Below are 25,079 nucleotides of genomic sequence, written 5' to 3'. Positions count from 1 at the left end.
GTACCTATCTGGTCATCTATTTGGTTGGTCTGCTGTCCTTAGGGGTTGAATTTTCAAAATCCTTTCATAACGGATGCCTACGTCATAATAGCTATCTGCATGCCAAATTTCAGCCCGATCCGTCCAGAAGTTTGAGCTTGGCGTTGATAGATCAGTCGGTCAGTCAATCCTTTTATATATTTAGATTATTACAATGCGCGGTGGTTGCTAAATATCAATTAAAGTTACAAAATCCCCATAAAGTTTGGTCTGAACTGTAGAAGAGTTACATTTATTTGTTCACAGCATGCACGTCAATCTACTGTTACCTGTGCGGCTTACATTCGGACCTGACGTTAGCGCGGGTGCTGTTCGGGCAGCCACAAGGCAACGCTCCATACTTCCCTTGCTTGCTCACGCATCAGGTATTATTGTCCAGTCCCCATCCATATCTCATATACTACACGACAGGTCGAGATAGCAATCGGGGAATGAGGCGGGGGCTGTGCTCGACCTGTCGCGTCCTATAAACATCTATTTGGAGGTTGCCTATGTTAAAAATAAATTTTGTTCTTCAAAAACTCGTAAAATTCACGTCCTCTATTAGTTTTAAGCTTGATGTCCAAAAAAACTAGAAAATCAAGCATTTTTAACTATAGAGTATAGGGTGCTTTCTTTTGCACAATTTTTTAGAAGGGAAATTGGCAGCGATTGGTCAGTGCATGGGACCATTGTCTAAAATGTAATGGTGCGTTTATATTGATCCCTATGAAATAGCTTAAAGATTTTAGCCTTTACCTGTGCCTACGCCCATGTGGTATCGGGATTGGAATATTGAAAGTAGTGGTTAACTAATAAACCATTAGAAGTTTTAGTTATAAAATTATGAAATTTTCGATTCACTTGAGTGTGACTCTGAATCATCCTCAAAGTACTCGTAGATAGCAAATTGTTCTTCCATATTTTCGATATTCCTCTCTAATGGCATCCATAGCGGGGCTGGTAAGTAATGAGCACCAAACGCCACGGCGTGGTCTGATAAGATGAGATGATACTGACATTTAGCTCGCAACGTGAACATGCCCTTGTCTGTTATCTACGTCCAATGACGTTCGGTTCTTTGCTATCCTATTAGCTCGTCTCCGTGAACTAGGTATAGACTGACGGGTTCAAAATATGTAGTATCGATGTTCCCAGCGAAAAGCTTTAAAATCTGTCAGTTAGAATGGCTATGCTGTAACAAATGTAAAGCAAATAATGTGAATGGGTACTATTATGCCAACAGCAGCATTCGAACGCGGAGCAGCTGAAGGAGAACGGATCGGCTCTAGTCTGTACATTCTGTTACCATTCGCTGCTGAATCAGTGGAGAAGGTGCGTACTCCTTTATTATACTTGACCTTGTTGATTATTCTTGACTATACTTGGTGTGAAGTCTGCCAATCCGCACATGGCGAGCGTGGTAGACTATGGCCAAAACCCCTCCCACTCTGATAGGTTGACCCGTGCTCTGTAGTGAGCTGGCGATGGGTTGATCATGATGATGATACTTGCTTGACCTTGTTCGATGATAGGTTTACAGACCGCAGTATTAAATTATAGGAATTGCGCAATTAGTTTCTACGAATAGTCCAATCAAAATCAATTTCTCAGAAACAACAGAACAGAAACAATTAACTTTTCAACTGCAAGCCAAAATACGAAAAGTTTCAAACAAATCACGAAAAGCTGAAATTTTTGATTGATAATGTTCAATACAATCAATATGCGTTACTGTATTTACTATTCGTATAAGTTATTAAGTTAAGTTATAAGTATTGTTGTGTTATTTTTCTCATGCTTCCCTATGCGTATAGTATTTTGTAACAATAATCATCTAAATATCTACTTATGTTTAAACATTCACGGTCAACCATTTGGTTTGACTTCGATCGACTAATGTAAAATGGACGGACGCAAAAAAATTATGTCACTCACGGTATCATTCCAAATGACTTTCATTTCTCGATGGACTGAGCCTTTTACGTGCATAGCATGATCCATGGATTCGGATTTTGAAGAAAAATTTTTTCTTTGCGGTGGCTGTAGGTTCCCGATTGCCATTATATAATAACTATACAAGCAATAACAAAAGCTGGTTGAAAAAAAGATATGAATTGGTCATTGTTTCCCGTATTATCATTGGACGTCACGATCAAATTTTGACTGTATATCATGCCATTCTACACAATGGACTGACAGTAAATGCACACCTTATTTATGTACGATGGCAGGTACGAGGCCCTGGGCGGGTGTCCGGCGGAGCGGCGCGTGTATAACACGCACGACTACCACTGCTACCTGTGCGGGATCAAGACCTACAGGAAGCGAGTGCGTGCGCTGCCCATCAAGGAGTTCCCCTTCCTCATGCATCGGCGGACAGAGAACTCGCTGCTGCTGGAGAACGGGGACTACGCCGTCGTGTGCCTCGACTGCTACGAGAGCCTAAGGTACTGTACTAATTAATACTGCGAAAGGTGTTCTTAGTTATCGGAAGACCTCTAGCAATAATTTGCGACAGCGGGAGCCAGATTATGTCACTTATTTTTATATCTGCAGATAGACTTTACTCGACGTGCACCAACCTTTTAAATGTTTTGGATTTTCGTCCCATTGGACTATGATGATTACTACTATGAGAGTCAGGAAATACATAGTGCACCTGTGTTTATGCACACACTTGTGCATGTGTACTATAATATTTCCAGCGTAGATGTCTAATATGTATGGAGATTGGCTGCTGTGGCCGAAAATCGGTCGGAGGACATTATTATTTATGTTTCTGTCTGTGTAGGACTCAAGCAGCAGACTACGAGCGGCGCGGAGTACCGGTCGAAAAGCGCGAGTACAACTGGCTGCAGCAGCCGCCGCCGCCCGAGGACAGCGCCGACGTCACCATCGCGAGGCTGCCCTCCGGTGATCGCTCCGACAAACTCGTAAGCCACAATTTCCTATTAGCCTTATCGCCAAAGATCAAGTTCAAAGCTAAGACGCCTACGTTCTTAGTTTTGTGCGTGATTGTAGATGCTCTGAGGTATGTCAGATGTGGCGTTGTACATTCATACCCTTGAGCGACGCATATTCGCCCGCTTTTCGATTTTGAAGGCACTTACTCTTTATCCTACGAATTTTACGATTTTGATTCATACTGAATATTATAATTATATACGAAAGTGTGTCCTTTAACCGTCCATCCGTTTTACCGATTTCGACGAAAATTGGTAAGTAAAGAGATAGCTTGCATACCGAGTAAGGAGATACATATTGTTTTGGAAAATCAAAGAATTCCCACGAGTTTGAAAAAAACCTAAATCCACGTAGACAAAGTCGTGGGCATTCTTGCATCTTCAAGACGAACGTAGGCTACTTTCGACCCGGAAAATCAAAGAGTTCCCACGGGATTAAAAAAAACTTAAATCCACACGAACGACGTTGGGACGTAACTACTACTAAATAAAATGCTTTGACTGGCTCGTGTTGTAGCTATTTTAACGTCTGATGAGCGACAATATTTATCCGACTTGGTGAAAAAAATACCTATCATGTATATTAGGAAGTTATGCACGGCTTAATATTTCATTTCATTCTGCAGATCCCACAGTCATTGGTGGTGTCGCGAAGCAAGCGGCATAGCCCCAAACAACCCACGGTAGAGAGGCGCACGACAATCAAGCTCGAAAAGCCCGATACAGGTCAGTGTTTACATCAACCGTATTATAAGTATAGCCAAAGATAATATATACAAGTAAGATCGCTAACGTCATACATTCATTTAAAGCTTGCGTAAAACTCCTTTAAGTCGCCGGTACCTTGTAGGTCAACTCCTTATAGTGTGATGGCGTTATTGTGCAAGCTAAAATGTGAGTTATCGAATTTATTTAGTGCCATCTATCGAACAGCTGATGAAACTCAATTTAATTAGAGCCAACTCAAATTTTAATTTTTTTATGAAGCACATGACGTCTTGGCTCAGCGGTCTTTTTTTGACTTTTTTACTTTTTTTAAAATTTCATTAAGATGAAAATTTGAGTCTACTTAATGGGGACATAACAACATAAGAACAATTTTTTAATACTTGTCACATTTTTTTAAATATCCATACTCCCATACTTATTATTATAAATGCGAAAATGTGTCTGTCTGTCTGCTAGCTTTTCACGGCCCAACGGTTTAACCGATTTTGATGAAATTTGTTACCGAGTTAGCCTACATCACTTTTATCCCGGAAAATCAGAGATCCCGCGGGATTTTTAAAAACATGAATCCACGCGGACATCGCGGGTATAAGCTAGTCCTTAATAATTATCATTTACTTAGAACACATTGTTTTCTCATAAGTCATTTTGTTACGCCATCTACTGGAATTTTGTAATACTACTTCAGCTATCCAAAGCAAAAGATAAAACTTGCTATGGATATCGTAAAGTTCAATGAGTCAATAATTAAAATTAAGAATTAGCTTTTTCCGATGGTGATGTTGTGAAAATTTTGTATTTTGTTACTAAATATAAATAAATTTGATGAACCAGACAAGTAAAATATGATATTTCGTCAAATCCATAAAAAATATATTTCATACGAACCAAGTGACGCCATCTAGTAATAGTCTTGAACTAGTTACAATTTTAAATAGAGAGTGAGCGATCTGTACTTGTTTAATATATTATCTTTGGTATAGCGCATAACTGAGGAGGAGCTGCGCGGTAAGGGTGACAGTTTTCAGAAGTTGACGAATCACTGAGCTCTCACGTGACACCTGCGTTACGCCTGTAATTAATATTTATTTCCAATCTTGAACCATAATATTACAAGTTACAATTGGAATGTTGCCAACTAATCTCTATCAAACGTCAAAACGCGCGGCATGGGAGCTTGTATGAAATAGTGATATGTAACGTCTTAAACATTTGATGTGCTTTTTTATTTTAATTGATAATTTAAAATTTAACAGAGGACTGCATTTTACGTATTTCGAAAGACCCTCTATTTAATCACTATAGAATATTTATTTTTGACATAAGCAACATCTCTATTATTACTTACTAGCTGATGCCCGCGACTTCATCCGCGTGGAATTAGGTTTCCCGTGGGAACTCTTTGATTTTCCGGGATAAAAAGTGGCCTATGTCACTCTGCAGGTCTTTATCTATACCCATGCAAAAAATCACGTCAATCCGTTGCACTGTCGCGACGTGATTGAAGGACAAACAAACAAACACACTTCGCATTTATAATAAGGGTACCTATTGATGTGCTCAAACAATTAATCATTAGCAAAGCAAAGAGCTGAAAACCCATATCGTAACATTTTTACTCTTTACCTCTGCTTAAAATCTGAGGGATAATGCGAAGCAATATTTATTGTTAGACGATAACATTATTAAATCGAAGATTTAGAATAAACTCGCTACTCCATGATATGTAGCTCTATACATATTATCATAAGGCCTATTTTCCCTTGTATTTGAAGCTCGTGTCAATTTATTATATCTTGTAGTAAAATGTGTCTTATGTTATTCATGTTAAGGTCTAAGTTATTCTGAGGTTCTTGCGTTGTTTCGGCACGGGAACGTTGAATATGATGAGAGGAAGCAGAGGATATCACAAACATATTGGTGTTTCGCCTATATGGCACGCTTGTGGTACAAGGTATGAGCGAAGCGACTATTCATCGTGTTGGATCAATACTAAGTTCGCCGCGCCATAAAACGTTTAATATTCTTTTTTGTTTCTCTCTAAATACGAAAGTGTGTCTGTCGGTCTGCTACGAGTTCATGACCCATCGGTTCAACGGAGTTTGACGTAGTTTGGTAAAAGATAGCTTGCATCCCGGGGACGGACGTAAACTACTTTTTATCCCGGCAAAGAGTTCCCATGGTATTAAAAAAATGCAATACAATCTAGGCGCGTCAGTTCGCCACGGCAAAGTAATGTGCACGTCTTCATATTATATCATAAAATGTATGATTCCACAAGAGTATGTTATGTTATGTTATGTTATAAACACATAATATCAAGTCATGTGATTTTGTCGCAGTATGCCCGACTAGTTTCCAACCCATCCAGGATCCTTATCACGCAACGCAGCGCAAAGCAAACTTACGTAATGTGACGTGATGGAACGTGATGAAATCCTTTAAGAACCGCTAAAGGCTACTAATATAGACACTGATGCGGCGTATTGGCTGTTTGACACAAGAGGGCCACTCTGCTATCAGAATTGATTGAGTAGTCGATAAATTCACGATGAGCCATTTTGAAATGCAAAGCATCTGCCTTGCTACTTTAACGAAGTTTATGTATGGTGGATATAACTATCAAGAATACTTTAAAAATTCATACTAGTGTGTTATATATTTTCAAAGACATAATAGTCATTACCTATATTGTCAGATTTAATTGACCTCTTAGTCGTTAAAAAGTTTTTGCTACCAGTCACCAAAGGCAAGCTAATTTTTTTTAATTCTGCACGAAACCCAGTTTTGGCATATAACTAACCTACCTAAATACACACAAATCCAACCTTACCTGAATTGTTCCACCCTCCTGAACCCGAAGGACAAACGTAACATGATCAATCACTCGACACTCGCTTACTCTCTCTAAGCTTCTTACCAACATAAACTTACCAATCCTATCTAACAAGAATCCTTAAGCCTGAGAATCTCACAAAGGGCATGTTTGTATTTGGGGACACCGAAACAAGGATGAAATTGCCCTGTGAAGATGGAAAGTGTACTCACACGTTGCTAGCGGGATCGTTTGCTCAGCCGTATCGCTAAAAGTTGCTCTCTGCTCGAGTGGCGTGCCATGGCTGTAGTGGTGGGCTGCAACGTTAATTTAACGCCGATAGAAAGTATTATGATATGACATCCATGGTCTAGTGGTTCTTGTGTCGTGGTGCCTGCATTGGCAGGCAATACAAACCACACTAAAGGGCAAAATGGAGCCGTTCAAATTCACATAAGATTATCTTTCACAGACAAATCTTTCATCCAAATCATCGTCAATGCCGGCACAACTACAAATATAAAAAAATTACTTAATACCCTATTTCAGTAAATTTGAAGGTGACGTAATGTGACAGCAGATGCTCTCAGCTCATACCATTTATTTATCAGCCGTTCTCGAAAACTGAAAGTTAATAATAATTCTCTCTACCTAAAAACTTGTCAAACAAAACTTGCAAGCAAGTGAAAAGGGTAGATAAACTGCTATCTTTAATATTTCTAGTTCAAGCAGTCCAAGTAAATTATCGATAACGTCACGTCTCTAGCCCCCTTTGTGCCAACACGGTAGGGCTCTCATGCGATGTTGGCGATACCGCTATGCCCCTTTGTCTTTATTTTGCTTCCACAGCACTGCGCCCGATTTTAGCCCCTCCTTTTCTCCCTTAGCCAACAGACTTTTTGTTCTGATTTCATGCCGTGACATCGTTATTTTAACCCCTTAAAATTTTAACACATACGGTAAAGCGTTTTCATATTCAAAACTTTGGTGGTTTAATTGAAATTTTCAAAATTTTCATATGCTGGTAGCTAGTGTTATTTTAAGAACGTGTCTATCTAGAACTCATCTCTCTCTTTAAACCCTATTTAAGTGCATCTTGAAATCTTTGGCTGCATTGCGAATTGTGAGAAATTTTCAAGAGTATCCGACAAAACATTTCAAGACGTAAGCTACGAAGCAAGCGTGATCTCATCAGTACTTGCTATGCACTTAACACTTACTAATCACTGTCGGGTATACTAGTGGCAGTTTCTTGCAGGAGGAAATGAGAGCTTAATAGGATTTGTCATGTCACATAGATTAACCAACCATTATGTACAAGTACTTTAAAGCCTCGCATCCTTGTACAAGACTCTTAACTTCAGCGAATAATTATTTATTCCATTCCGCTACACGTAGATATATTTTATCTTTGTCCGCCCCCTCGCGGGTACCGTGTCATCTAGAGCGACTAGACTGTTAAATTCGCGTTCTGAATGTATATGAATTGGCTCTGGGGACAGGTTGACAATACGTTTCTCGGTTTTCAGTTAGACATTGTCGAAAGCTTTTTAAGGATTATGCAGCGTCGTTAGCTTTTTTACGAAGAAACCAAACTCTGACTGGACTGGACTGATTCGTTATGTTGTAATTTATTGACAAATGGGTAAAAAAGTACTTATAGTGAAAGCGTCAAATAATTACTACGAAAAGAACACGTAAAGTTTGAATTAGGCACATGCTTACGATCCTACGTGCGCTAAAGGTTACGCAATTTTTTACAAGGGCTAGCATGGGAAATGTATACTTGCTTACTGCGATGTTCATATTATTATGATTCTTGACGAATACTACTGATTACAGGTTCAGCAATATAATTAGTTGCGGAACTTCTATAGATTATTATAATTCGAAGGAGTCCTGCTTAAATATCTACTTAGCACGCCTCCAACTAAGACCTCGAGTCTTGAGAATTTGGGCCACCTGTTTTGTGCTTTGTTAATGGTCCAAGACATTGGTATTAGCGCTATCCATCAAAACACAATTATTGTAAGCTTTGGGAAAAAGGTAGGCGTTCATTTTATTCATCTCTTGTGAATTTTTCTATTTCTATTTTGATACTTGACTTAAAATTAGTATTTGCTAGCCTTGCGACCATTGATTTACATGTTATTTGTGAATTTAAAATAATTATGCGTTTATAATTATATAACTTCTTATTCTGCGAGGAGACCTGCGTGTGTGTGTGTTGTGTTTGTGGGCTTGCGATGAGTTGAGATGGTTATGAGTAATAACAATCGGACAAATACAAATTCATCCTTCGGATTCTTCGGAGACTGCTTTGTTCGGTCAATATACCTTCTGAAATCTGAATCATCTAAACTTTGCACATCAAAAAGTTAAGAGTTTTGTGTTTAGATTCCTAACATTATGTGTATAAACCCCGTAGTATTGTTTACATTTCAGATCATCAAAAATATTCGGCTCTTGTTAAAACAATGCTAAAAGCAACTACCACATTCATTAACTACCCAGTACCCACAGTGTACAGAGTGTAATAAATTCAGACCATTAACACGAATGCCCCCACAGTTCCTCTACTAAGTAAATAAAGCCCAGAAATGGCTGGCACACAAGCCATTCTAAACCTCTGAAAGGTCTTTAGTAAATGGACATAGTGTCATATAAAGTTAAAATATCATTCTTCCCACTCCACAGAACTATAAGCTTTTAGGTGTGTGCAATTAGGGGTGATAATCGGATAGAGGGTGGTTTCCACTGTGGTATCAAGACGTTATTGCCGCGGTGCCCTCTTTTTACGGACGTTTAATCTTTGGGTCGCCGTGTGGGGAATGCGTTTCCATTGCTGCTTCCGCCACGTCGCTTCGTATAATTTTGAAATAGGGGTCAGAAAACAGACACATATTTAGTCTTATTTAGGGCCAATTTTTCAATCGTCAAATAACTTTTTTTATAAAGGAGATTGCCCGTGAACGGGCCCTCTTTTGTGGCGTCGCGGTCGAAACTTAAATTAAATTTTAAAAATGTGTTATTTTTTACGATTATGTTTTATTACGACTTTTCTTTCACTCTATTATTGAAAATATCCACAATTACAGTCAGAATCGTCAACATGCATTTATTTTGAAGAAGTATAAATTAAATATAACCTCAATATCAGCGACATAAAAAATAAGATTTCTTTATAAACAGGGTGAATAAATGGAAATCGTTTGCAGAATATAAAGAGGTAATTATTTGTCTGCAAAATAAAATTAAAACCATGGTGACATAACAATTATATTAGGGGGGGGCCAAAGCTCTTAAGAAAATGGGCAATCTCCTTTGAGGTTTCACAGTTTTTGTATAAGAAATCTGTTAAAATTATTTGCTTCTAATTGCAATATATTGGGCATAGTTCTCGCTTATAGTAAAAAAAAGGAAATGTGTTTTAGATATATACATTCTTATATTTTGTTATGTTATCTACACTCGGATATTATGCTAAGAAAGCTGAACTTAATTGCGAAAATATATTTTTCACCCATTAAAAAGTAATGAATTGTGATTTATTACAATTCGTAAGTTTTAGGCTGAGATCTATATGGAGTACGTTGACTTTGCTCAGACTTAGACACTTTTATAACGAGACAGAGTTATATCGCTGACATAAATCTATTTTTGACGAAAACTTAAGTCAGAGCAAAGTCAGAGTACGCTCTACAGATCTCAGCCTAAGACCAAGAAAAGGCGAAATAAAACGGTGATATTTTAGTATATAATGACTTAAACAAGATCAAGATTGTATTTACTGCTCTTGCAAAATTAGCATTTATTAGTCCTTGCAGTTTAGTAGTGACACAATGGAAACATGCAATGACAGAGCGCAAGCGCGGTGGCATTGCGGCCAAATAGAGCTCTCCGATTACGTGCCGCCTGTGTACTTACGGGATACTTGCAAAGTTTTATGTTTATTGGCATTCTGCTACTTTAAGTTTTGCCCATTATTATGATTGCTCGTTGCGTGCATCCTTAAAATTAACGGATCAAAACTTAGAATAATTAATATAATATACACACACTCCATATCACTAGCCATAATATTATAAATGCGAAAGTGTGTTTGTTGAATTGTCCTTCAGTCACATCTTTCACGTTACGTCCCGTGGTCGAGTGCTCAAATACCTAATATTTGACTGATATCGATATAGGATCGAACCTAGAGCTCACTCACTCTAGTTCACTCTGCTGAAGTTAAAGGCGTGGGCAACTGAATAACTGGAGAGTGTGGACGGTTAACCCCCGAGGGTCGGGTAACGACTTGCGCGATGACCTCTGGGAGGCACGCTCGTTAGAACATGGATTCGGAGTAAAAGTACCTTTTCCGTTTCTAGGCCTGGTCCAAAAACGGAACTAAGTATATTTATGAGCTCATTAGTCATAAGTCATAACATACAGACACTTCAATTCTGATCATACAATCCAACTACGACATCATTAAATGAGCGTTTCAACTTTCCAGTGTATCTTTGCCATTAGGCAAGTGGAACTCAGTAGCAGTATAAATTATTTATTTCTGAGTTGGCCCGCTACTAGACGGTAGACGGAGGAATTATTCACGTCGATTGTACTTACTCAGTGCATAGGTACTTGCTAGTGATGTAATCACGAATTGCCGTTCCATCGATAAGTAATTCATTTTAAAACTTATTTTGTAGGCTTAATTTCAAGAAGTTTTCGACTTTAATAATCGCTGAATTGCTGCTGTCTCACTCACATTAAAAGATTGAGAAGTAAATTTTTATTTTAAGTTTTTCAAATTTAAAAAGCAAACTTCTTGAAATTTGCCTCAGCCTTTCAGCATTCAGCCTACAAAATAAGTTTTAAAATTAGTAATTACACATCGATAGAAAGGCAAATTCGTGATCAAATCACTAGCAATCAATCACTAGCAAGCTTATAATGTAAAGATACAATTTTTTCAATTTTCTTATTTTTAATTATCATATTTTTTTAAAATTAAGTAAAGGGCAATGGCGAAAAAAGTATAGAACTAATCTGGAATGTACAGAAATGACATTTATACAGAAATAATTCTCATAATTATTTATATTTTATCAAGCTATCACTTAGAATATTTGCAGCCATATAAGAAAACTAGTATTTTGCTCGCTGCTCGAGCTGCTAAAGCAGCTCTCGAGGTCTATAATCGCCATTTTGAACAATTTTAAAAAAGTCATAAATTTTGTATGAAAAAAAAAATTCCGCCATTTTGAATTTTTTTTCAATCCATCGAGTAGACCTTTTGATCCTGATCATCTTTTGCCAAGAAACCACTCTTCCATCTTTGATACCCTCCGAGATGGACGCCGACGAAATTTGTATGGCGGCCATCTTTTTTTCGGAATTTTAAAAAAAAATTCAAATTTTTGGCAATTGGATGAGGTTTCGAATGACATTTGGTCAAGCACCTCCCACCTATCTTCAATACCTTGAGCGTGCCCTTCACCCGCCTCCGAAATCCTCAATCATCAGCTCCCTCCATATGTTGCCCTAAAGGAATCTTTGTCTTCTATACGAAAGTATTAGTGAAAAAAAAAAGTTTCATACAAAATTTTACAGGAGGGAATTTTTTGAAAATCTCGGCCGCCATCTTGTTTTTCCATTTTTTTTTACATTTTCTAAAAATCGTTTACTAACATCTACAAGAGCTGCAAGTTTAAACAAAATCGGTTGGAAAACAAAAAAGTTACAAAAGTCAGGTCGGCCGCCATCTTGTTTTTCTGAAATGTCATAATTTTTCCCTACTCGAATCCCACTTCTGAACATATCTCCCATACATTATTATATCATTTTCTATCTCTTTCTAGGAGAACAATTATGTCAATGAGTCAGTGAGTGAGTCAGTGAGTGGTAATTGAGCTATATATAGTATAAAATAAAATATTTAAGAATCTTATTTGACTAGTTAATTCTTTTTTATCAGTATAGTGTTACCATTTTGTAAAAATATAATCTACCTAGTAGCACTGAATACTTAATTAGTACCTTTGCTAAAAGCTTAATTATTATTATATTTTTGATCGACGTTTGTCTGAATCAATTGAATTGGCTTTTGTGTGTTTTACTAATTTTATATAAGTGAATTTTCTTGCATATTTAAATAACCTGTAATATAATGGTAATAAATGAAATAAACATAATGGCAACACTGATGCGAACAGACAAAATGACACTGACAAATGACACTTTGACAGTTGCCTTTATTGTGTTCCTGTCATAGGCATTTTACTCTATGGTTTCTGTGGTCTGTGCATTGAGGATTTGTGATGATTTTTGTGTTTAGTTTTTCCCGTCTATTTTTTCCGTTTTATTTGCCTATTACACTCCGAAAGCAAAAAAAGGCTTTAACCGATAATTCTGTGGTTAGTTTTGGACATTTGTAGGAGGGACATTACACTTAACCTACAAAACTTACAAACGCAATATTTATTTTTCTCGATTTTATTAAAAAATAGTTTTCTTATACGAGCTTGGTATTTGACGCTTAGTAAAGAAGATTTTTTTCTTGTGTGTACATAAACTTTTTTCTCAACAATATTAATGTATGGAAGTTCGCCATTGCTTTTTGAAGAAATTGCAAAAAATTGAAGAAATTGTATCTTTACATTATTAGTAGCTTTTTGAAGTTACGTCTAAAAGATAAAATTAAAATTCATTATAAAAAATATACAAAGTGGAACTGATGCAACTTTAATTTTAATTAATACGAGTAGGTAGGTGAAGAAAACCATTAAAAGAGGCTAAAGCGACACAGTGCTCATAAGAACACAATAAATTATTGTCAATGCACAAATAAAACTTTTACACAATGATAAATTGTATCAAAAAAAATATTTATCGATAAATCGAAAGCACTTTACTAATACGTTCGGAATGGCGCATAACGTTAGCTCGTAATTATACAGTCCTTTCCCATCTACTGCCGACAAAGTGTTCTAGAGATGTGCCATATATTTACTGTTCCATACATGGGTTATAAAAAATTAGATAAATTATTAGGGTATATAGGGTGACCGGTAAAACATGTCGATCCGGTTGAGGGTTAAAGGGAATGACAAATGACCTCAAAATATGAGTGAAAGTTGAAGTTAGACCTGTGTTTAAAGATATATTGATCGTTTTGTTTTTCAGAAAAAAACGCAGATTAATATCTTTAAAAAATAATAATAAAAAAACGTTAAAAAGGAATGCATAATGGCGCCGATTCTCTTGTACACAATCTCTAAACAAAACTAAATTAACAGGTCTAAATCTAGTGCTATCCTTTTCCGCACGCAACATTATGAAAGGGTTGTTGGGATTTGGGCTCCGAAACTCCACATAATTAATATTTTGGTATCCTGCCAAATATTGTACTTTGAAAAATCACTGAGAAACTTGCCATGCAGCATATCTTAAAACACCTACATATTCTGTGATAACTGATATGTAACAATGTGCAATAAATTGAAAATTTACTGAACAAACTTAGAAAAACGAGCACTAGAAAGATTTTCCTTAACTGAGAAACCTGCTATTCTGTATAAGAGCATGCTGAATTTGGTTGCAAAAAGGTCAAACGTGGTGCAAAATTGCCTCATAACTGAATTTCCGTTTCCTGATGCTGCGCTTGTTGGCAATCAACAGTTGTTGCAAAAATCCTTGGGAAAATCAAAATCGGTGCATCCTTTTATATGGCTGAGGCATACAATAGTTCGTTGCGTCCCCAATTTGGCGAGTCTGGCATTCGACCCCGGGCACTCACCTCTAACCTTCCAAAGCTGTTCTAAAAGATGTGTGAAGTCTGCCATTCCGCACTTGACCAACGTGGTAGACTATGGCCTACACCCTTCTCATTCTGAGAAGGGACCCGTGCTCAGTAGTTGGCCGGCGATGGATTGAAATGATACAAAAATTAAATCGAAATTGGTGTACCCAATTAGGAGGTTTTCAAACGGTAAAAATATTAATCTGAAGAACATCACTGAAAGTATCTGTATATAGGCAAACATAGGTACGAGCAATTTTCCACGTACTTCGTCGTATTTGCAAGGTGGCTTAGCTCCTGCAGGTCGCGTGGGAGGCAACGAGAGGGGGAGTTACTCGACTTTGACATTAGCAATATCGGGAAACGTTCGTGTCGGCCCGATACTTCGCTAATTCTCAGTTGGAACAATTGATGCGTTGCTTTTTTTTACCCGACATACTGTACCAGAAAGAGGGTAATGGTTTCAGGTGTGTGTATAATATTTAAAATAAATTGTTTGGCGTTGCCGGTGGCCTAAACGGGTTGTTATCTTTCAACTCATCGGAATATTTCAAGATAATTATTTGTCTTTTCTGTCTACAATTTTTAGTAGAGTTTTCTTCAAACTTTCAATTACCCTTCAAAGATATTGGCAACCAAGTTTCAGATTATTATCATTACTTTTAATCTTGTCGTATATGTACATTAAAGGTATCGATCGTCCCTTGACCTTTTACATCTGGAATCGAAAGGCAGAGTTATTTCGTGCCTAAACCTTTCTTTATTTTTCTCAGTTTTTAGAGCCTTTAAATAAATAATGCTGGCGGCAAAAAGAGATTGATTGGTATGAATCACCAACTCAGTACAGAAGCTACGGATAACTTTAGAAACGTGTTAAACATTGTGAGTGCCTAGCGCCATCTGGTAACGAAAGGTATATTTATTTCGTGAAACTTTTCTTCATTTTTCTCAGTTTTCAGAGCCTTTAGACTCCTGAAACTTTTTTGTCTGAATACTATAGAAAGTAACACTTCCGAGAATAAAACAATCCTTGCTGCACATTAATTTTTACTCAACTGCGGCGAAGCCCAAAAGAGAGTTGACACCTAGGCAAGCGCCCGTAGTTCCACTGGTCATGTTATTCTTTTATTCAGCCTTAGATAAAGTTACAAATTCAAAAGTCACCACTGTACCCTGTACTAATAATACAGCTATTAACGTTTAATCCTTATCCTTTTGTGCAAATATAAATTTTAACATCTTTAAAATAGAGGCTATATTGTAATAGAGCAAGCAAAAATTCTGTTGGTATAATCGTGTCGTGCGCTATGATTAGTGTACGGGGGCGCGCGGTTAATGCAATCACACCCCGCCGATACACGAGGGCTTTGGGTGTGTAGAGCGTAGAATGTACTATACAAAACAAATAAAGAAATGTGAAATTTTTATTTTTACTATTCAGCTTTTTAGGCTTAAGCCTATTTAAATACTAGTAGTTCGCCTTGAAGTAAGACCTCGCGTCCTATGAGTTCGGAGTTCCGACCTACTATAGATTACTAGACGTACTGTACAGGCATACGATTCTTTGCAGAGGTTTTCTTAAAATTACACCTGTGGTACATTTTTTTATTACTTTTCCATATTTTTGTATTACAGTACACGGGACTGAACATAAAAATAGATAAAAGTTTTGAGCTCTCTTTGAAAAGTTAATTTTAACGATACCATCAAGCCTATATCAAGTGGTAATAAAATTCCCCTCTGAAATACAGTTTTTTTATATTTTTTGTATGTAATTCGGCTTTGGACCATCGATTTACAATTTATATGTTTTGTGAATTTGAAGAAACTTGGGGAGCTCGCTTTGCTCGGTCAATTAGTGTAGCTATGCTAGTTTGCTGATTATTGTTACTGGACTGGACATATGAGCTGGATTCTCATTCAGAACGGTAGTGAACGATAGTGTACTTTTAAATTAAATTGAGTTATATTAATTTATAAAAAAGACATTTATAGTAAAAACATGTTGGTCTTGATTATTCCTTTGTTTTACAGGTCAAACGGTTTGCTATTGCAATATTACCCAATAAGATTTTTTAGACATTGATCACTTCTAATCATGACGATATCTATGGGCTTTCCATAGCGCATGCGTTGACCGGAGTGGTTAGAGGGATAACACGGCGTAGCTAACAGCTACCGAGTGGGGACTAGGGTGTACTTATGTTTGTCTATAACTATATCGATGCTACGCCGAACTACGAGTATGCTACGGCTGGAGGGTGAACCGGCAATAGACAGAGATTGTTAGATTGTGTTGGTGGTTCTTTGTTTGCATCTTGTAGCGGGTAATTGATGGATTTGTGTTCCGTTCTCTTTTTCTTCTTTTCGTAAGTTTGTTATCATTAGATCAATAGCTCAATGGTTAAAGAAGCGGACTGAAATCCGAAAGGTCGCCAGTTCAAACCCCACCCGTTGCACTTTTGTCGTACCTACTCCTTTTTTCCGTGAGGAAATCTTCTTGGATACCACCGCACCCAGGGAGGTACGGAGGTTATGTCTGACTCTTACCGACTAAAACCCCACGATGTTCCACGCATCGCCTGGTGGCTGGGCTACGTGGTCAAACACGTTCGCGCAACCCAGCCAGCATTGTCGTACCTACTCCTAGCACAAGCTAACGCTTAGTTGGAGGGGAAAGAAGAATATTAGTCATCGTGATGAACTAGGCTAAGATTTAACAAAAATCACGTTTATACATATAGATGACGTTATTAATATCAATATTACTTTCTGAATATAAAAAAAATATTAAGGTTAGTATAAATTAACTTTTAAATATTTAGTTAGTTCTTTGTGACCTAGATGATGGGTTGTGCGGCACACTAGCTAGGCCGACGATATGAAGATGGCCGCGGCGTTCGCTGGATAAGGAAAAGGCTAAGGACCGGTTGTGGTGGCTCTTTGGGAAAGGTCTTATGATCGGCAGTAGATGACTGTCCTGACATGTCCACAAGCTGAAATGATGATGAATTAAACATAATGTTAAGTACATATGATAGATAATGAGTATGACTTTTAATTAGCCACCTGATTAAAATAATTTGATCGTTATTAACTGGACATTCAGGTCCGTGCAGATGTCTACGCGTATCGATAGTGAACGAGCCTCGCTACGGTCGTCGTTCCATCCCGATGCAATATTAAATGGCCCTGTTGATAGAGATGGCATGTAGTAGTGTTGCCCTGGCTATCGAGTTTTCTATGTTGTATAGAAGCAGGCGTTACTTTGCGGAAATCCATAATATACAATGAACCAAAAGCTTAATTTGCTATTAATTTTGCTGTGCCTCGGGAGATGTAGACCTTACAATCCACAATTGCAAAGACAGTTGTAAGACAGCGGATGCTCCGGTTTCGGGGCGAAACGTGCGTCAAATGTGTTTTGGGATATGTGAGGTGGTGGTGCGTATTGTTTGCCTGGTGGCTGCTTTTCCCGGCATGTTTAGCAGTGGGAGGGCGGGCGGTGCATGTCGCATGCTGCATGTTGCACCATACACATTCGACCTGTTTCAGCGGATTATAGCAAATTAAGCTTTTGGTTAATTGTATATCGAGTATTCGTTTACACAACCCTGCCATAAGTATGCCTACAAAGTCCATATAAACTTTCATCCCTCATATAATCCCTTAGAGGATTTGTCAAAAATCCTATTGTAGTGCTCACCTACTGAAAAAAGTCTGATGGTTTCTGGGATTGAAATCCCGTCGGGCACACGATTAGTCTATACTAACATTATAAAGAAAGAGTCAGAATTTTATTTGTGAATTGTGTATATTGTGTATGTTGAGGGTAATCTCCAGAACCACTGCACCTATTTGAAAAATTCTTTCACCATTTGAAAGGTACATTATTCCAGATGGAAATAGGCTACATATTATGTATAACCCGATCAACGTCGGGGCGGGCCGCTAGTTAATACATAATCATACTGTACCATAACTAACTGACAGACAACGCACAGCCTATGACGGATCTAGAAGCTTGAAATTTTCATATGGGTTCTCTATAGTTTTGACACGCATTAAGAACTAACTTTGAGATATGCCAATGGGATCTTTAAAAAACCTAAAAGTCGTAGGAACAAGCTAGTATAAAACATAGTTCTTTGTTAATGTCGAATATTATTGAAATAATTAATATCAACATCGATATTAGTGTTTGGTTACGTCCCTACGAGGCAGCCGGTGTAAAGTGCCTGCTGTCGCATTGATATACCTCTGCCGTATTTAACGCTCCAATGTCAATCCCGACAATTATTTACGACGTACTTCAATTATTTAAGGCATATTATTCCTTCATGCATTTAATTTTTATTTAATTACTTATTACAAATGTGATTGCATAATAATGTTAATACATTTAGATTTGGAGGTACGTGGCTGATAAATACAATCAAAAAGTAAATAAAACTTATATAATTGTTTTATCGAGCTAATTTTATGGCAACATTATAATGATAAAAATTTATGTCTTAAAATTATATCTTTCTCCTCTATAAAAGAGCGAGATACAGAAAACCTATAAAATAGGGGACAATAATCTAGAAGCCTACAACAACTTGTTGTTAAATATCATCCTTCGTCAATCAGTCAATGTATTCATGAAGCTCAACACGAACATCCGTAAACAGACTGCATCCGAACATCGATATAATATGACAGGAGGCGGCTATTTATACACCGCCCTCCGGCGCGTGCCGAGTGCCGACGTAATCGCTTCACCGGCGCGGGGCAAATCTCATTTTTATTAGGGAAGCAGTGTGGAAAGAGTGGAAATGACACTGCACCGCGGACTTCCGACCCCTGCACACTTTTACAGGTGTCTGTCCTTCGCTCGTTCCAAACACAATCGTATGCTAATTGGATAAGATGAAAATTCCGATGGCTAGCCCGAAGGAACGCCGCGCACGCGCGTATTTGTGAGACGCTTGCTTTATACAGTCGTAGGTCGCGCGCCGCGAATTTCAGACGTGCGTGTAGCGTCATTTACAGTTTTAGTGTTGGGACTTTATATCGATAAGTAAACTGTTAATTTACTTGGATGTGTGATTGTACTTGGTGTCGACATTTTATAACTGATAAAGTGAGAGTGGATTTTTATTTTGTTTCGATAGTTCATTGATTTTTTTCATTTTCTTAGAACATTTTTGAAAAGCTCAGTATTCTCACTATTTACCTCTAGTAAGTAGTGACATCGTTACGACACATGGCTCTACACTAGTTAAAAATGACATATTTTTTATTTCACTGAGGTATCCTTTTAAAGAAATCCGCGCATAGAGTATGACACGGGCCCGCGCACGGTTGTCGAGTGACGGAGTTTATCTACACTAATATTATAAAGAGGAAAACTTTGTTTGTTTGTTTGTACTGAATAGGCTCAAAAACTACTGGACCGATTTTAAAAGTTCTTTCACCATTCGAAAGCTACATTATCCACGAGTAACATAGGCTATATTTTATTTTGGAAAAAAATAGGGTTCCGTAAGATATTTGGGTTTTTCGGACACAAGGTGTAAAAAATCAACCAAAAAAGTTACTTATTTTGCGTACGCTGCCTAAACTATAAAAGATAGAACCATAAAATGTTCTAATTAATTGTAGATCTTATAAATATCTACAAAAAAGTCCGCGACACACTATACCCATCTATGTCGAGTAAGGCACAGCAACCATTTTTTTATTTAAAAATCTTGAATTTTTTTGGACTACATTTAAACGCGTTTATTTTACTCATGCTATTAATCCTTATCAAAATAAATGATTTCATCACTAAGAACAGTTTATGGAGATAATATTTGGTCTTTGAATGATTAAAATTGGACGTTTGGTTTTGAAGTTATGGCGAAATTAAAATATTACGATTTCTGCTGCACGGCCCGATGTCGTTAAGTTTGTTTGTAGGGGGTAATCTTTAGATCTGATCTGAACCGATTTTAAAAATTCTTTCACCAGTAGAAAGCTACATTATTCCTGAGTGACATAGGCTATACGGGATCTTTAAAAACCTAAATCTACGCGGGCGAAGCCGCGGGGATCAGCTAGTGTTTTAATAATAGAGGTATTAGCCATGTCGCGCTCCGACACAGGTGTCCGTGAATTGCCACTTTTTCGGACAATTTCGTATCATCATCATCGTTATCAACCGATAGACATCCATTTTGAACATCTTATATGGACTCTTATATGGATTTTTAATTAATTCCTTAGATAATTAGATAATATATATGGTAATCTAATCAAATATTCGGATTAATAATTCTAAACGATAGACCTCTAGGAGCACTTGCCCTATTTCTTATTAAAATGAGGTACACAATATAGTAATATGCCGCCATGTACAAACACATAGTGTGTAGGTACTTAAGCTCTCTCCATTCGTTGTATGGTTTTACGGCTTTTGTGCTCCCCTCCGCCTGCGTCGCTGTTTGGTAATTTGCTGCTGGGAACGTTTTTACTTCACTTTCGTATTCCGTTCAGGGTCTCGTAATTGCTCCATTTAAGCTCGGTCTTCACGAGGATTTGGCAACAAAACCTTTCTTGTGAGATTTTCAGGGTCCGGCTTCGTGATTTAAATTCTCAATCTACCTACTTTATTTAAACTAACTCAGCCGCCCCGAGTTTGCTCTGAAATTCTGAAACTCATTTCCTTGTAGAGGTCTACTTTCAACAGGTTTCTAGACCAGCGGTTTCAGCTTTTCGGTAATATATTCGAAGCAATTTCCCGTTTTATATTATAGATAGGTGATGCTAGGTGATGAACTCTTTGATTTTCCGGGATAGCCTAGCCTATGTCCTTCCTTGGGATGTAAGCTAACTCTGTTTTTACCAAATTTCATCTTATCGAATCGGTTAAACTGTTGGGCCGTAAAAAGCTAGCAAGAAATACAGACACACTTTTGCATTTATAATATTAAGTATGGATTATAGATTATAGGAATAATAGTAACATTTTTAAAAAGTGGAGTGATAGGCATGTTTATGGGCCACCAGATCTTTCGCGTGAGAAAGTCAATATAGAGCAGTAAGAACATTAGTAGAAAAGTCAACATAATAGTTCTATAGATATTTTATTACAATTATATACCCATTACTGAGCAACACAAATCTACGCAATCAAAACAAACTCAATCGTAACGTGGTCCAAGCGTGGTCCATTATAGTGCAATTGGTCCAAACATTCACCTCACAGCCTTCAAATCAAAAAATGTAAACAAACAGCATTTGGAAAATTGTTGTCCCAATCTGTACGCATCATGAATGTAAAGCCGGAAAGGCGTCATCATAATGGAATCAATAAGCACTTCGCTTGTTTATTTATTATCGCCGTAAACTTTTCGGCGCGAAACGCAGCTGCTGACGCACCAAACACGTTCATTTATTCCTAGTACCTGGGCGCGACCGAACTTTGCTCGGCGTCTTTCACATTTTTCCCGCAGGAACTCAGTGATAATAACACCTATCCAGATAAACTTGTAAAGTAAAACATTTATCTAAATACAAAATTCATCCTAATATTAGAGCCGATTTCGAGAAACCAGTTACTAGTGTATTTAGTACACTAGTAATTGGTTTACTGCTTGAGTTGTTTAGAAATAAGGAATGCTAGTGAGGGATAAACTGTTGTGAAATCCGAGACTAATTAATGATCACGAAAAAAAATCAAAAAAATTAAAGGTTCCATTCTTGATAATATATTATATTAAAAATAAGGGAGCTTGTACTCATCTCCATTTTGTTCTTTTGTGGACTTATTTAAATCTAATATTCTGGTCAAACATTACAATCACAACGCAGTGTCGAATAGATATTATTATAGCGACTATAGCCTATAATTACCTATTTGATAAATACGTATAAACAAAACCAGTAAGGTAGAATATTTGCAGTTCTTTATCTGAATCAAACAAACACATGACTGTACATTATTTATTTATGAGGGCACTGTTGTATAGAATCATTTTTACTAGAGTGAAGTATAAAGCCCTGTGCAAGACATCGGTGCTAAATCACTACCGACTTCATCGTATACCGATAAAATGTTGCGCCGCGGTCACAAAGGGAACATCGATGACAGATAACTTACTCCATCGTGTCTCGTCCCTAGGCAGAGTATGAAACAGCCCGATTTAATATGGATGAGAGATTATATTACTTCGGATTTTATTATGTTCGGCTGTATTGTTTCTTTTATGTCTCTAGGGTTGTCCTGATAGGTCATTAATTTGAGAGATGTCTCTATAAATGAATTTAATCGTGCTAATATTCTATGTCAATGTAAATTTTAATAGCCCTCTTGACTCATTCAGCTGTTTCAGACCTGATTTAATTTAATTAATGTGTAAAGCGTGAAATAATATCAAATATATTATAATTATTATCGTGGAGCATATTTGAAGATATTACCTATGTCCAGCAATGGACGTCGATCGGTTGACGACGATGATATGGATTACAAACTATAATTGAATTTAAATACAGCCTTAATAGATTGTTATCACGCCAAGACCGCCGAAAGTATACCCATTTACGAACGGTTTCACACGTTTCATTTCATCGAAGTCGGTGCACTATTAAGAGAGATAGGGATTTTAAAGTTTTCTGACATGGGCCGTCTATCTCGATGAGTAACCTAAAGCAATACATTTATAAGCCGTGTGAATTCTGGATCTGTAAATTGTGATATTGAAGGAACAAAGTACAAATTTATTCATTGAACTCCTAGTCCTAACCTCTCAATCCTGATGTTGTATAGTAAGTAGATAATGCATTCGTAAGTCGTGGGAGTTCAGAGACCATTGATCGTGAATTATTGGTATTGTATAGTTACAGATTTAAATCACCTCCAATTTGAAATCCTTACTCCTCAGTCCTGATGCTCAAATCAAACATTGATTGGAATTGCTTGTCAAGTACAATCATTCAGAGATATTCACAAAGATAAAACTTAAATAAAAATCTCTTAGGATGAAATAGCGGAAAATTCCTTCAAATTGAATGTATATTTAGTCAGCATTCAGCGCCGAAGGGCGCACGCTACGCTACTGTTCAATTAAAAAAGCGATCTCGCAGGAAATTGCAAGTGCTATGAAAAAATGAACGTTCTGACCTCACTTCGGACAATAGTGCTGTGCATATCGCTTATGCCTTTAGACCATAGTGATTTAAGCTGTGAGTAAGACAATATGATACATTTGGTGTAATAAGTATTATTGGTGTCGTTAGTGATGTGTGTGTGAACAGTCGAATATGGAGTACCGGGCCCCACATCCGATGACGAACGTCGGCGGGGCGCCCTACTATCCCCATCCAGGTACGTTTTAGCTAAAATATAGGTAGATACTTCTTGAGAAGGATCTGAATACGGTCAAGGTGGGTAGCTCTAGCTTTACCGATTAACTCAGCTAGTCGGCGAAGATAAATGTTAACTATGATTAACCTTGAACCTTTAATTATTAAAACCTTTAAAATGCATCTTTAAGAAACATTTTTATGTCGCTTTTCAATGTTACCACTCTAATGTTTGCCACTGAGACTGTATTTGATTTGGAAATATATCGATAGTAAAAGGATAATGAAAAAAATATGAAACTCCTGCCAAAAAAGGAACTAAAAAGTTAAAAAAAAACACATTTGAAAATGGCGCCATTACATCCGCCATATTGATTTTTAACAAAAAATTATAGCCTTTATCATTCGGGATGAGCGATGCAATGTAAGGATTTTAACAATATCCTATTCGCCCCAATCTGTTCAGCCATTTAGAAGTTAATGAATTAGAAAATGAATAGTGAAACTCATAATATATCAATACCTACTATACATAGGGACTTGAAATAAAAAGTTTTATTATCGACTACCTGTTTTCCGCAACTTCGTCCGCATCCCGTGGAAACTTTGCCCGTGGATTTTCCAACATTTTTCTTTCATACATATTACATACCTTGTCCAGACAATAATTACAAACACAATCAAAAAGAATTAACTAGTTATTGGTGCAGTCGTTCGGAAGTTATGCGCACACATACCTACATTTCGGCGATCCATTTTTATTTATTTATCGATAAAAGTTGTCGCATCACTATCGATTAGGCCATAACCCGGTGCAGCGGGTTAATTGGCACGTCGTCAAGACGACAGCGGGGCGGCGACATGGCGTGATGGATGGCGATGCGATTGCTCGCCGTGACTAACGCCGCGAAATTAGCCCACTTGAATGTCTTAGGGTAACTGTCCAAGTGTCCGCCGAAGTGGAGTGGAGTGGAGACATTTGGCAGACCAATTACGTTACTTATTAGTGATAAATGTGTTTTAACTTTTAATGTTATTACTGATGTCATCTATGTGTTGGTAATTTGATTGCAATTCTGCTATACGCTCAGCTTTAATGGGCAGGCAGCCCGTTAATATTGTCATAAACGAGCTTTTACCCTTCTCGGCTGTACCCGCGTGGTATTCGAGTTATACTGTATCCTGCGTCATTGTGGACTTATTTTGATCATAATATTATGCTTTTAACAAAAACAGAGAGTGCTATACTAACTTCATTCTGCGGATAAGTTAATATAGCGCGCTCTATGTTACGTACCCATACAAATGATACAACGAAACTGAGAGAGCGCTATATTGACTTCATTCCGCGGATAAGTTACTATAGCGCTCTCTATGCTACGTACCCATACAAATGATAGAGCCAAACAGAGCGAGCGCTATATAAAAC

General features: G+C 37.4%; 1 protein-coding gene across 5 annotated transcripts in view; it reads left to right on the top strand.

Moving 5' to 3' along the window:
* Positions 1–25,079, top strand: part of LOC117983992 (uncharacterized) — a 137,506-nt gene that overhangs the window by 83,951 nt on the left and 28,476 nt on the right. For 4 of the 5 annotated variants that reach the window (XM_069499593.1, XM_069499595.1, XM_069499596.1 and 1 more), the window contains exons 13-17: positions 286–404; positions 1,265–1,353; positions 2,253–2,468; positions 2,813–2,954; positions 3,611–3,710. In XM_069499593.1, the coding sequence (XP_069355694.1) occupies positions 286–404; positions 1,265–1,353; positions 2,253–2,468; positions 2,813–2,954; positions 3,611–3,710 (666 nt within the window). The remainder of the gene's footprint in view (positions 1–285; positions 405–1,264; positions 1,354–2,252; positions 2,469–2,812; positions 2,955–3,610; positions 3,711–25,079) is intronic. The other variant, XM_069499594.1, reaches the window with a different exon arrangement.

This window comes from Maniola hyperantus, chromosome 7, assembly GCF_902806685.2.
Source record: "Maniola hyperantus chromosome 7, iAphHyp1.2, whole genome shotgun sequence".
Lineage (NCBI taxonomy): Eukaryota > Metazoa > Arthropoda > Insecta > Lepidoptera > Nymphalidae > Maniola > Maniola hyperantus.
Note: the sequence above shows the minus strand (reverse complement) of the source record. Positions and strands in the feature narration are given on the sequence as shown.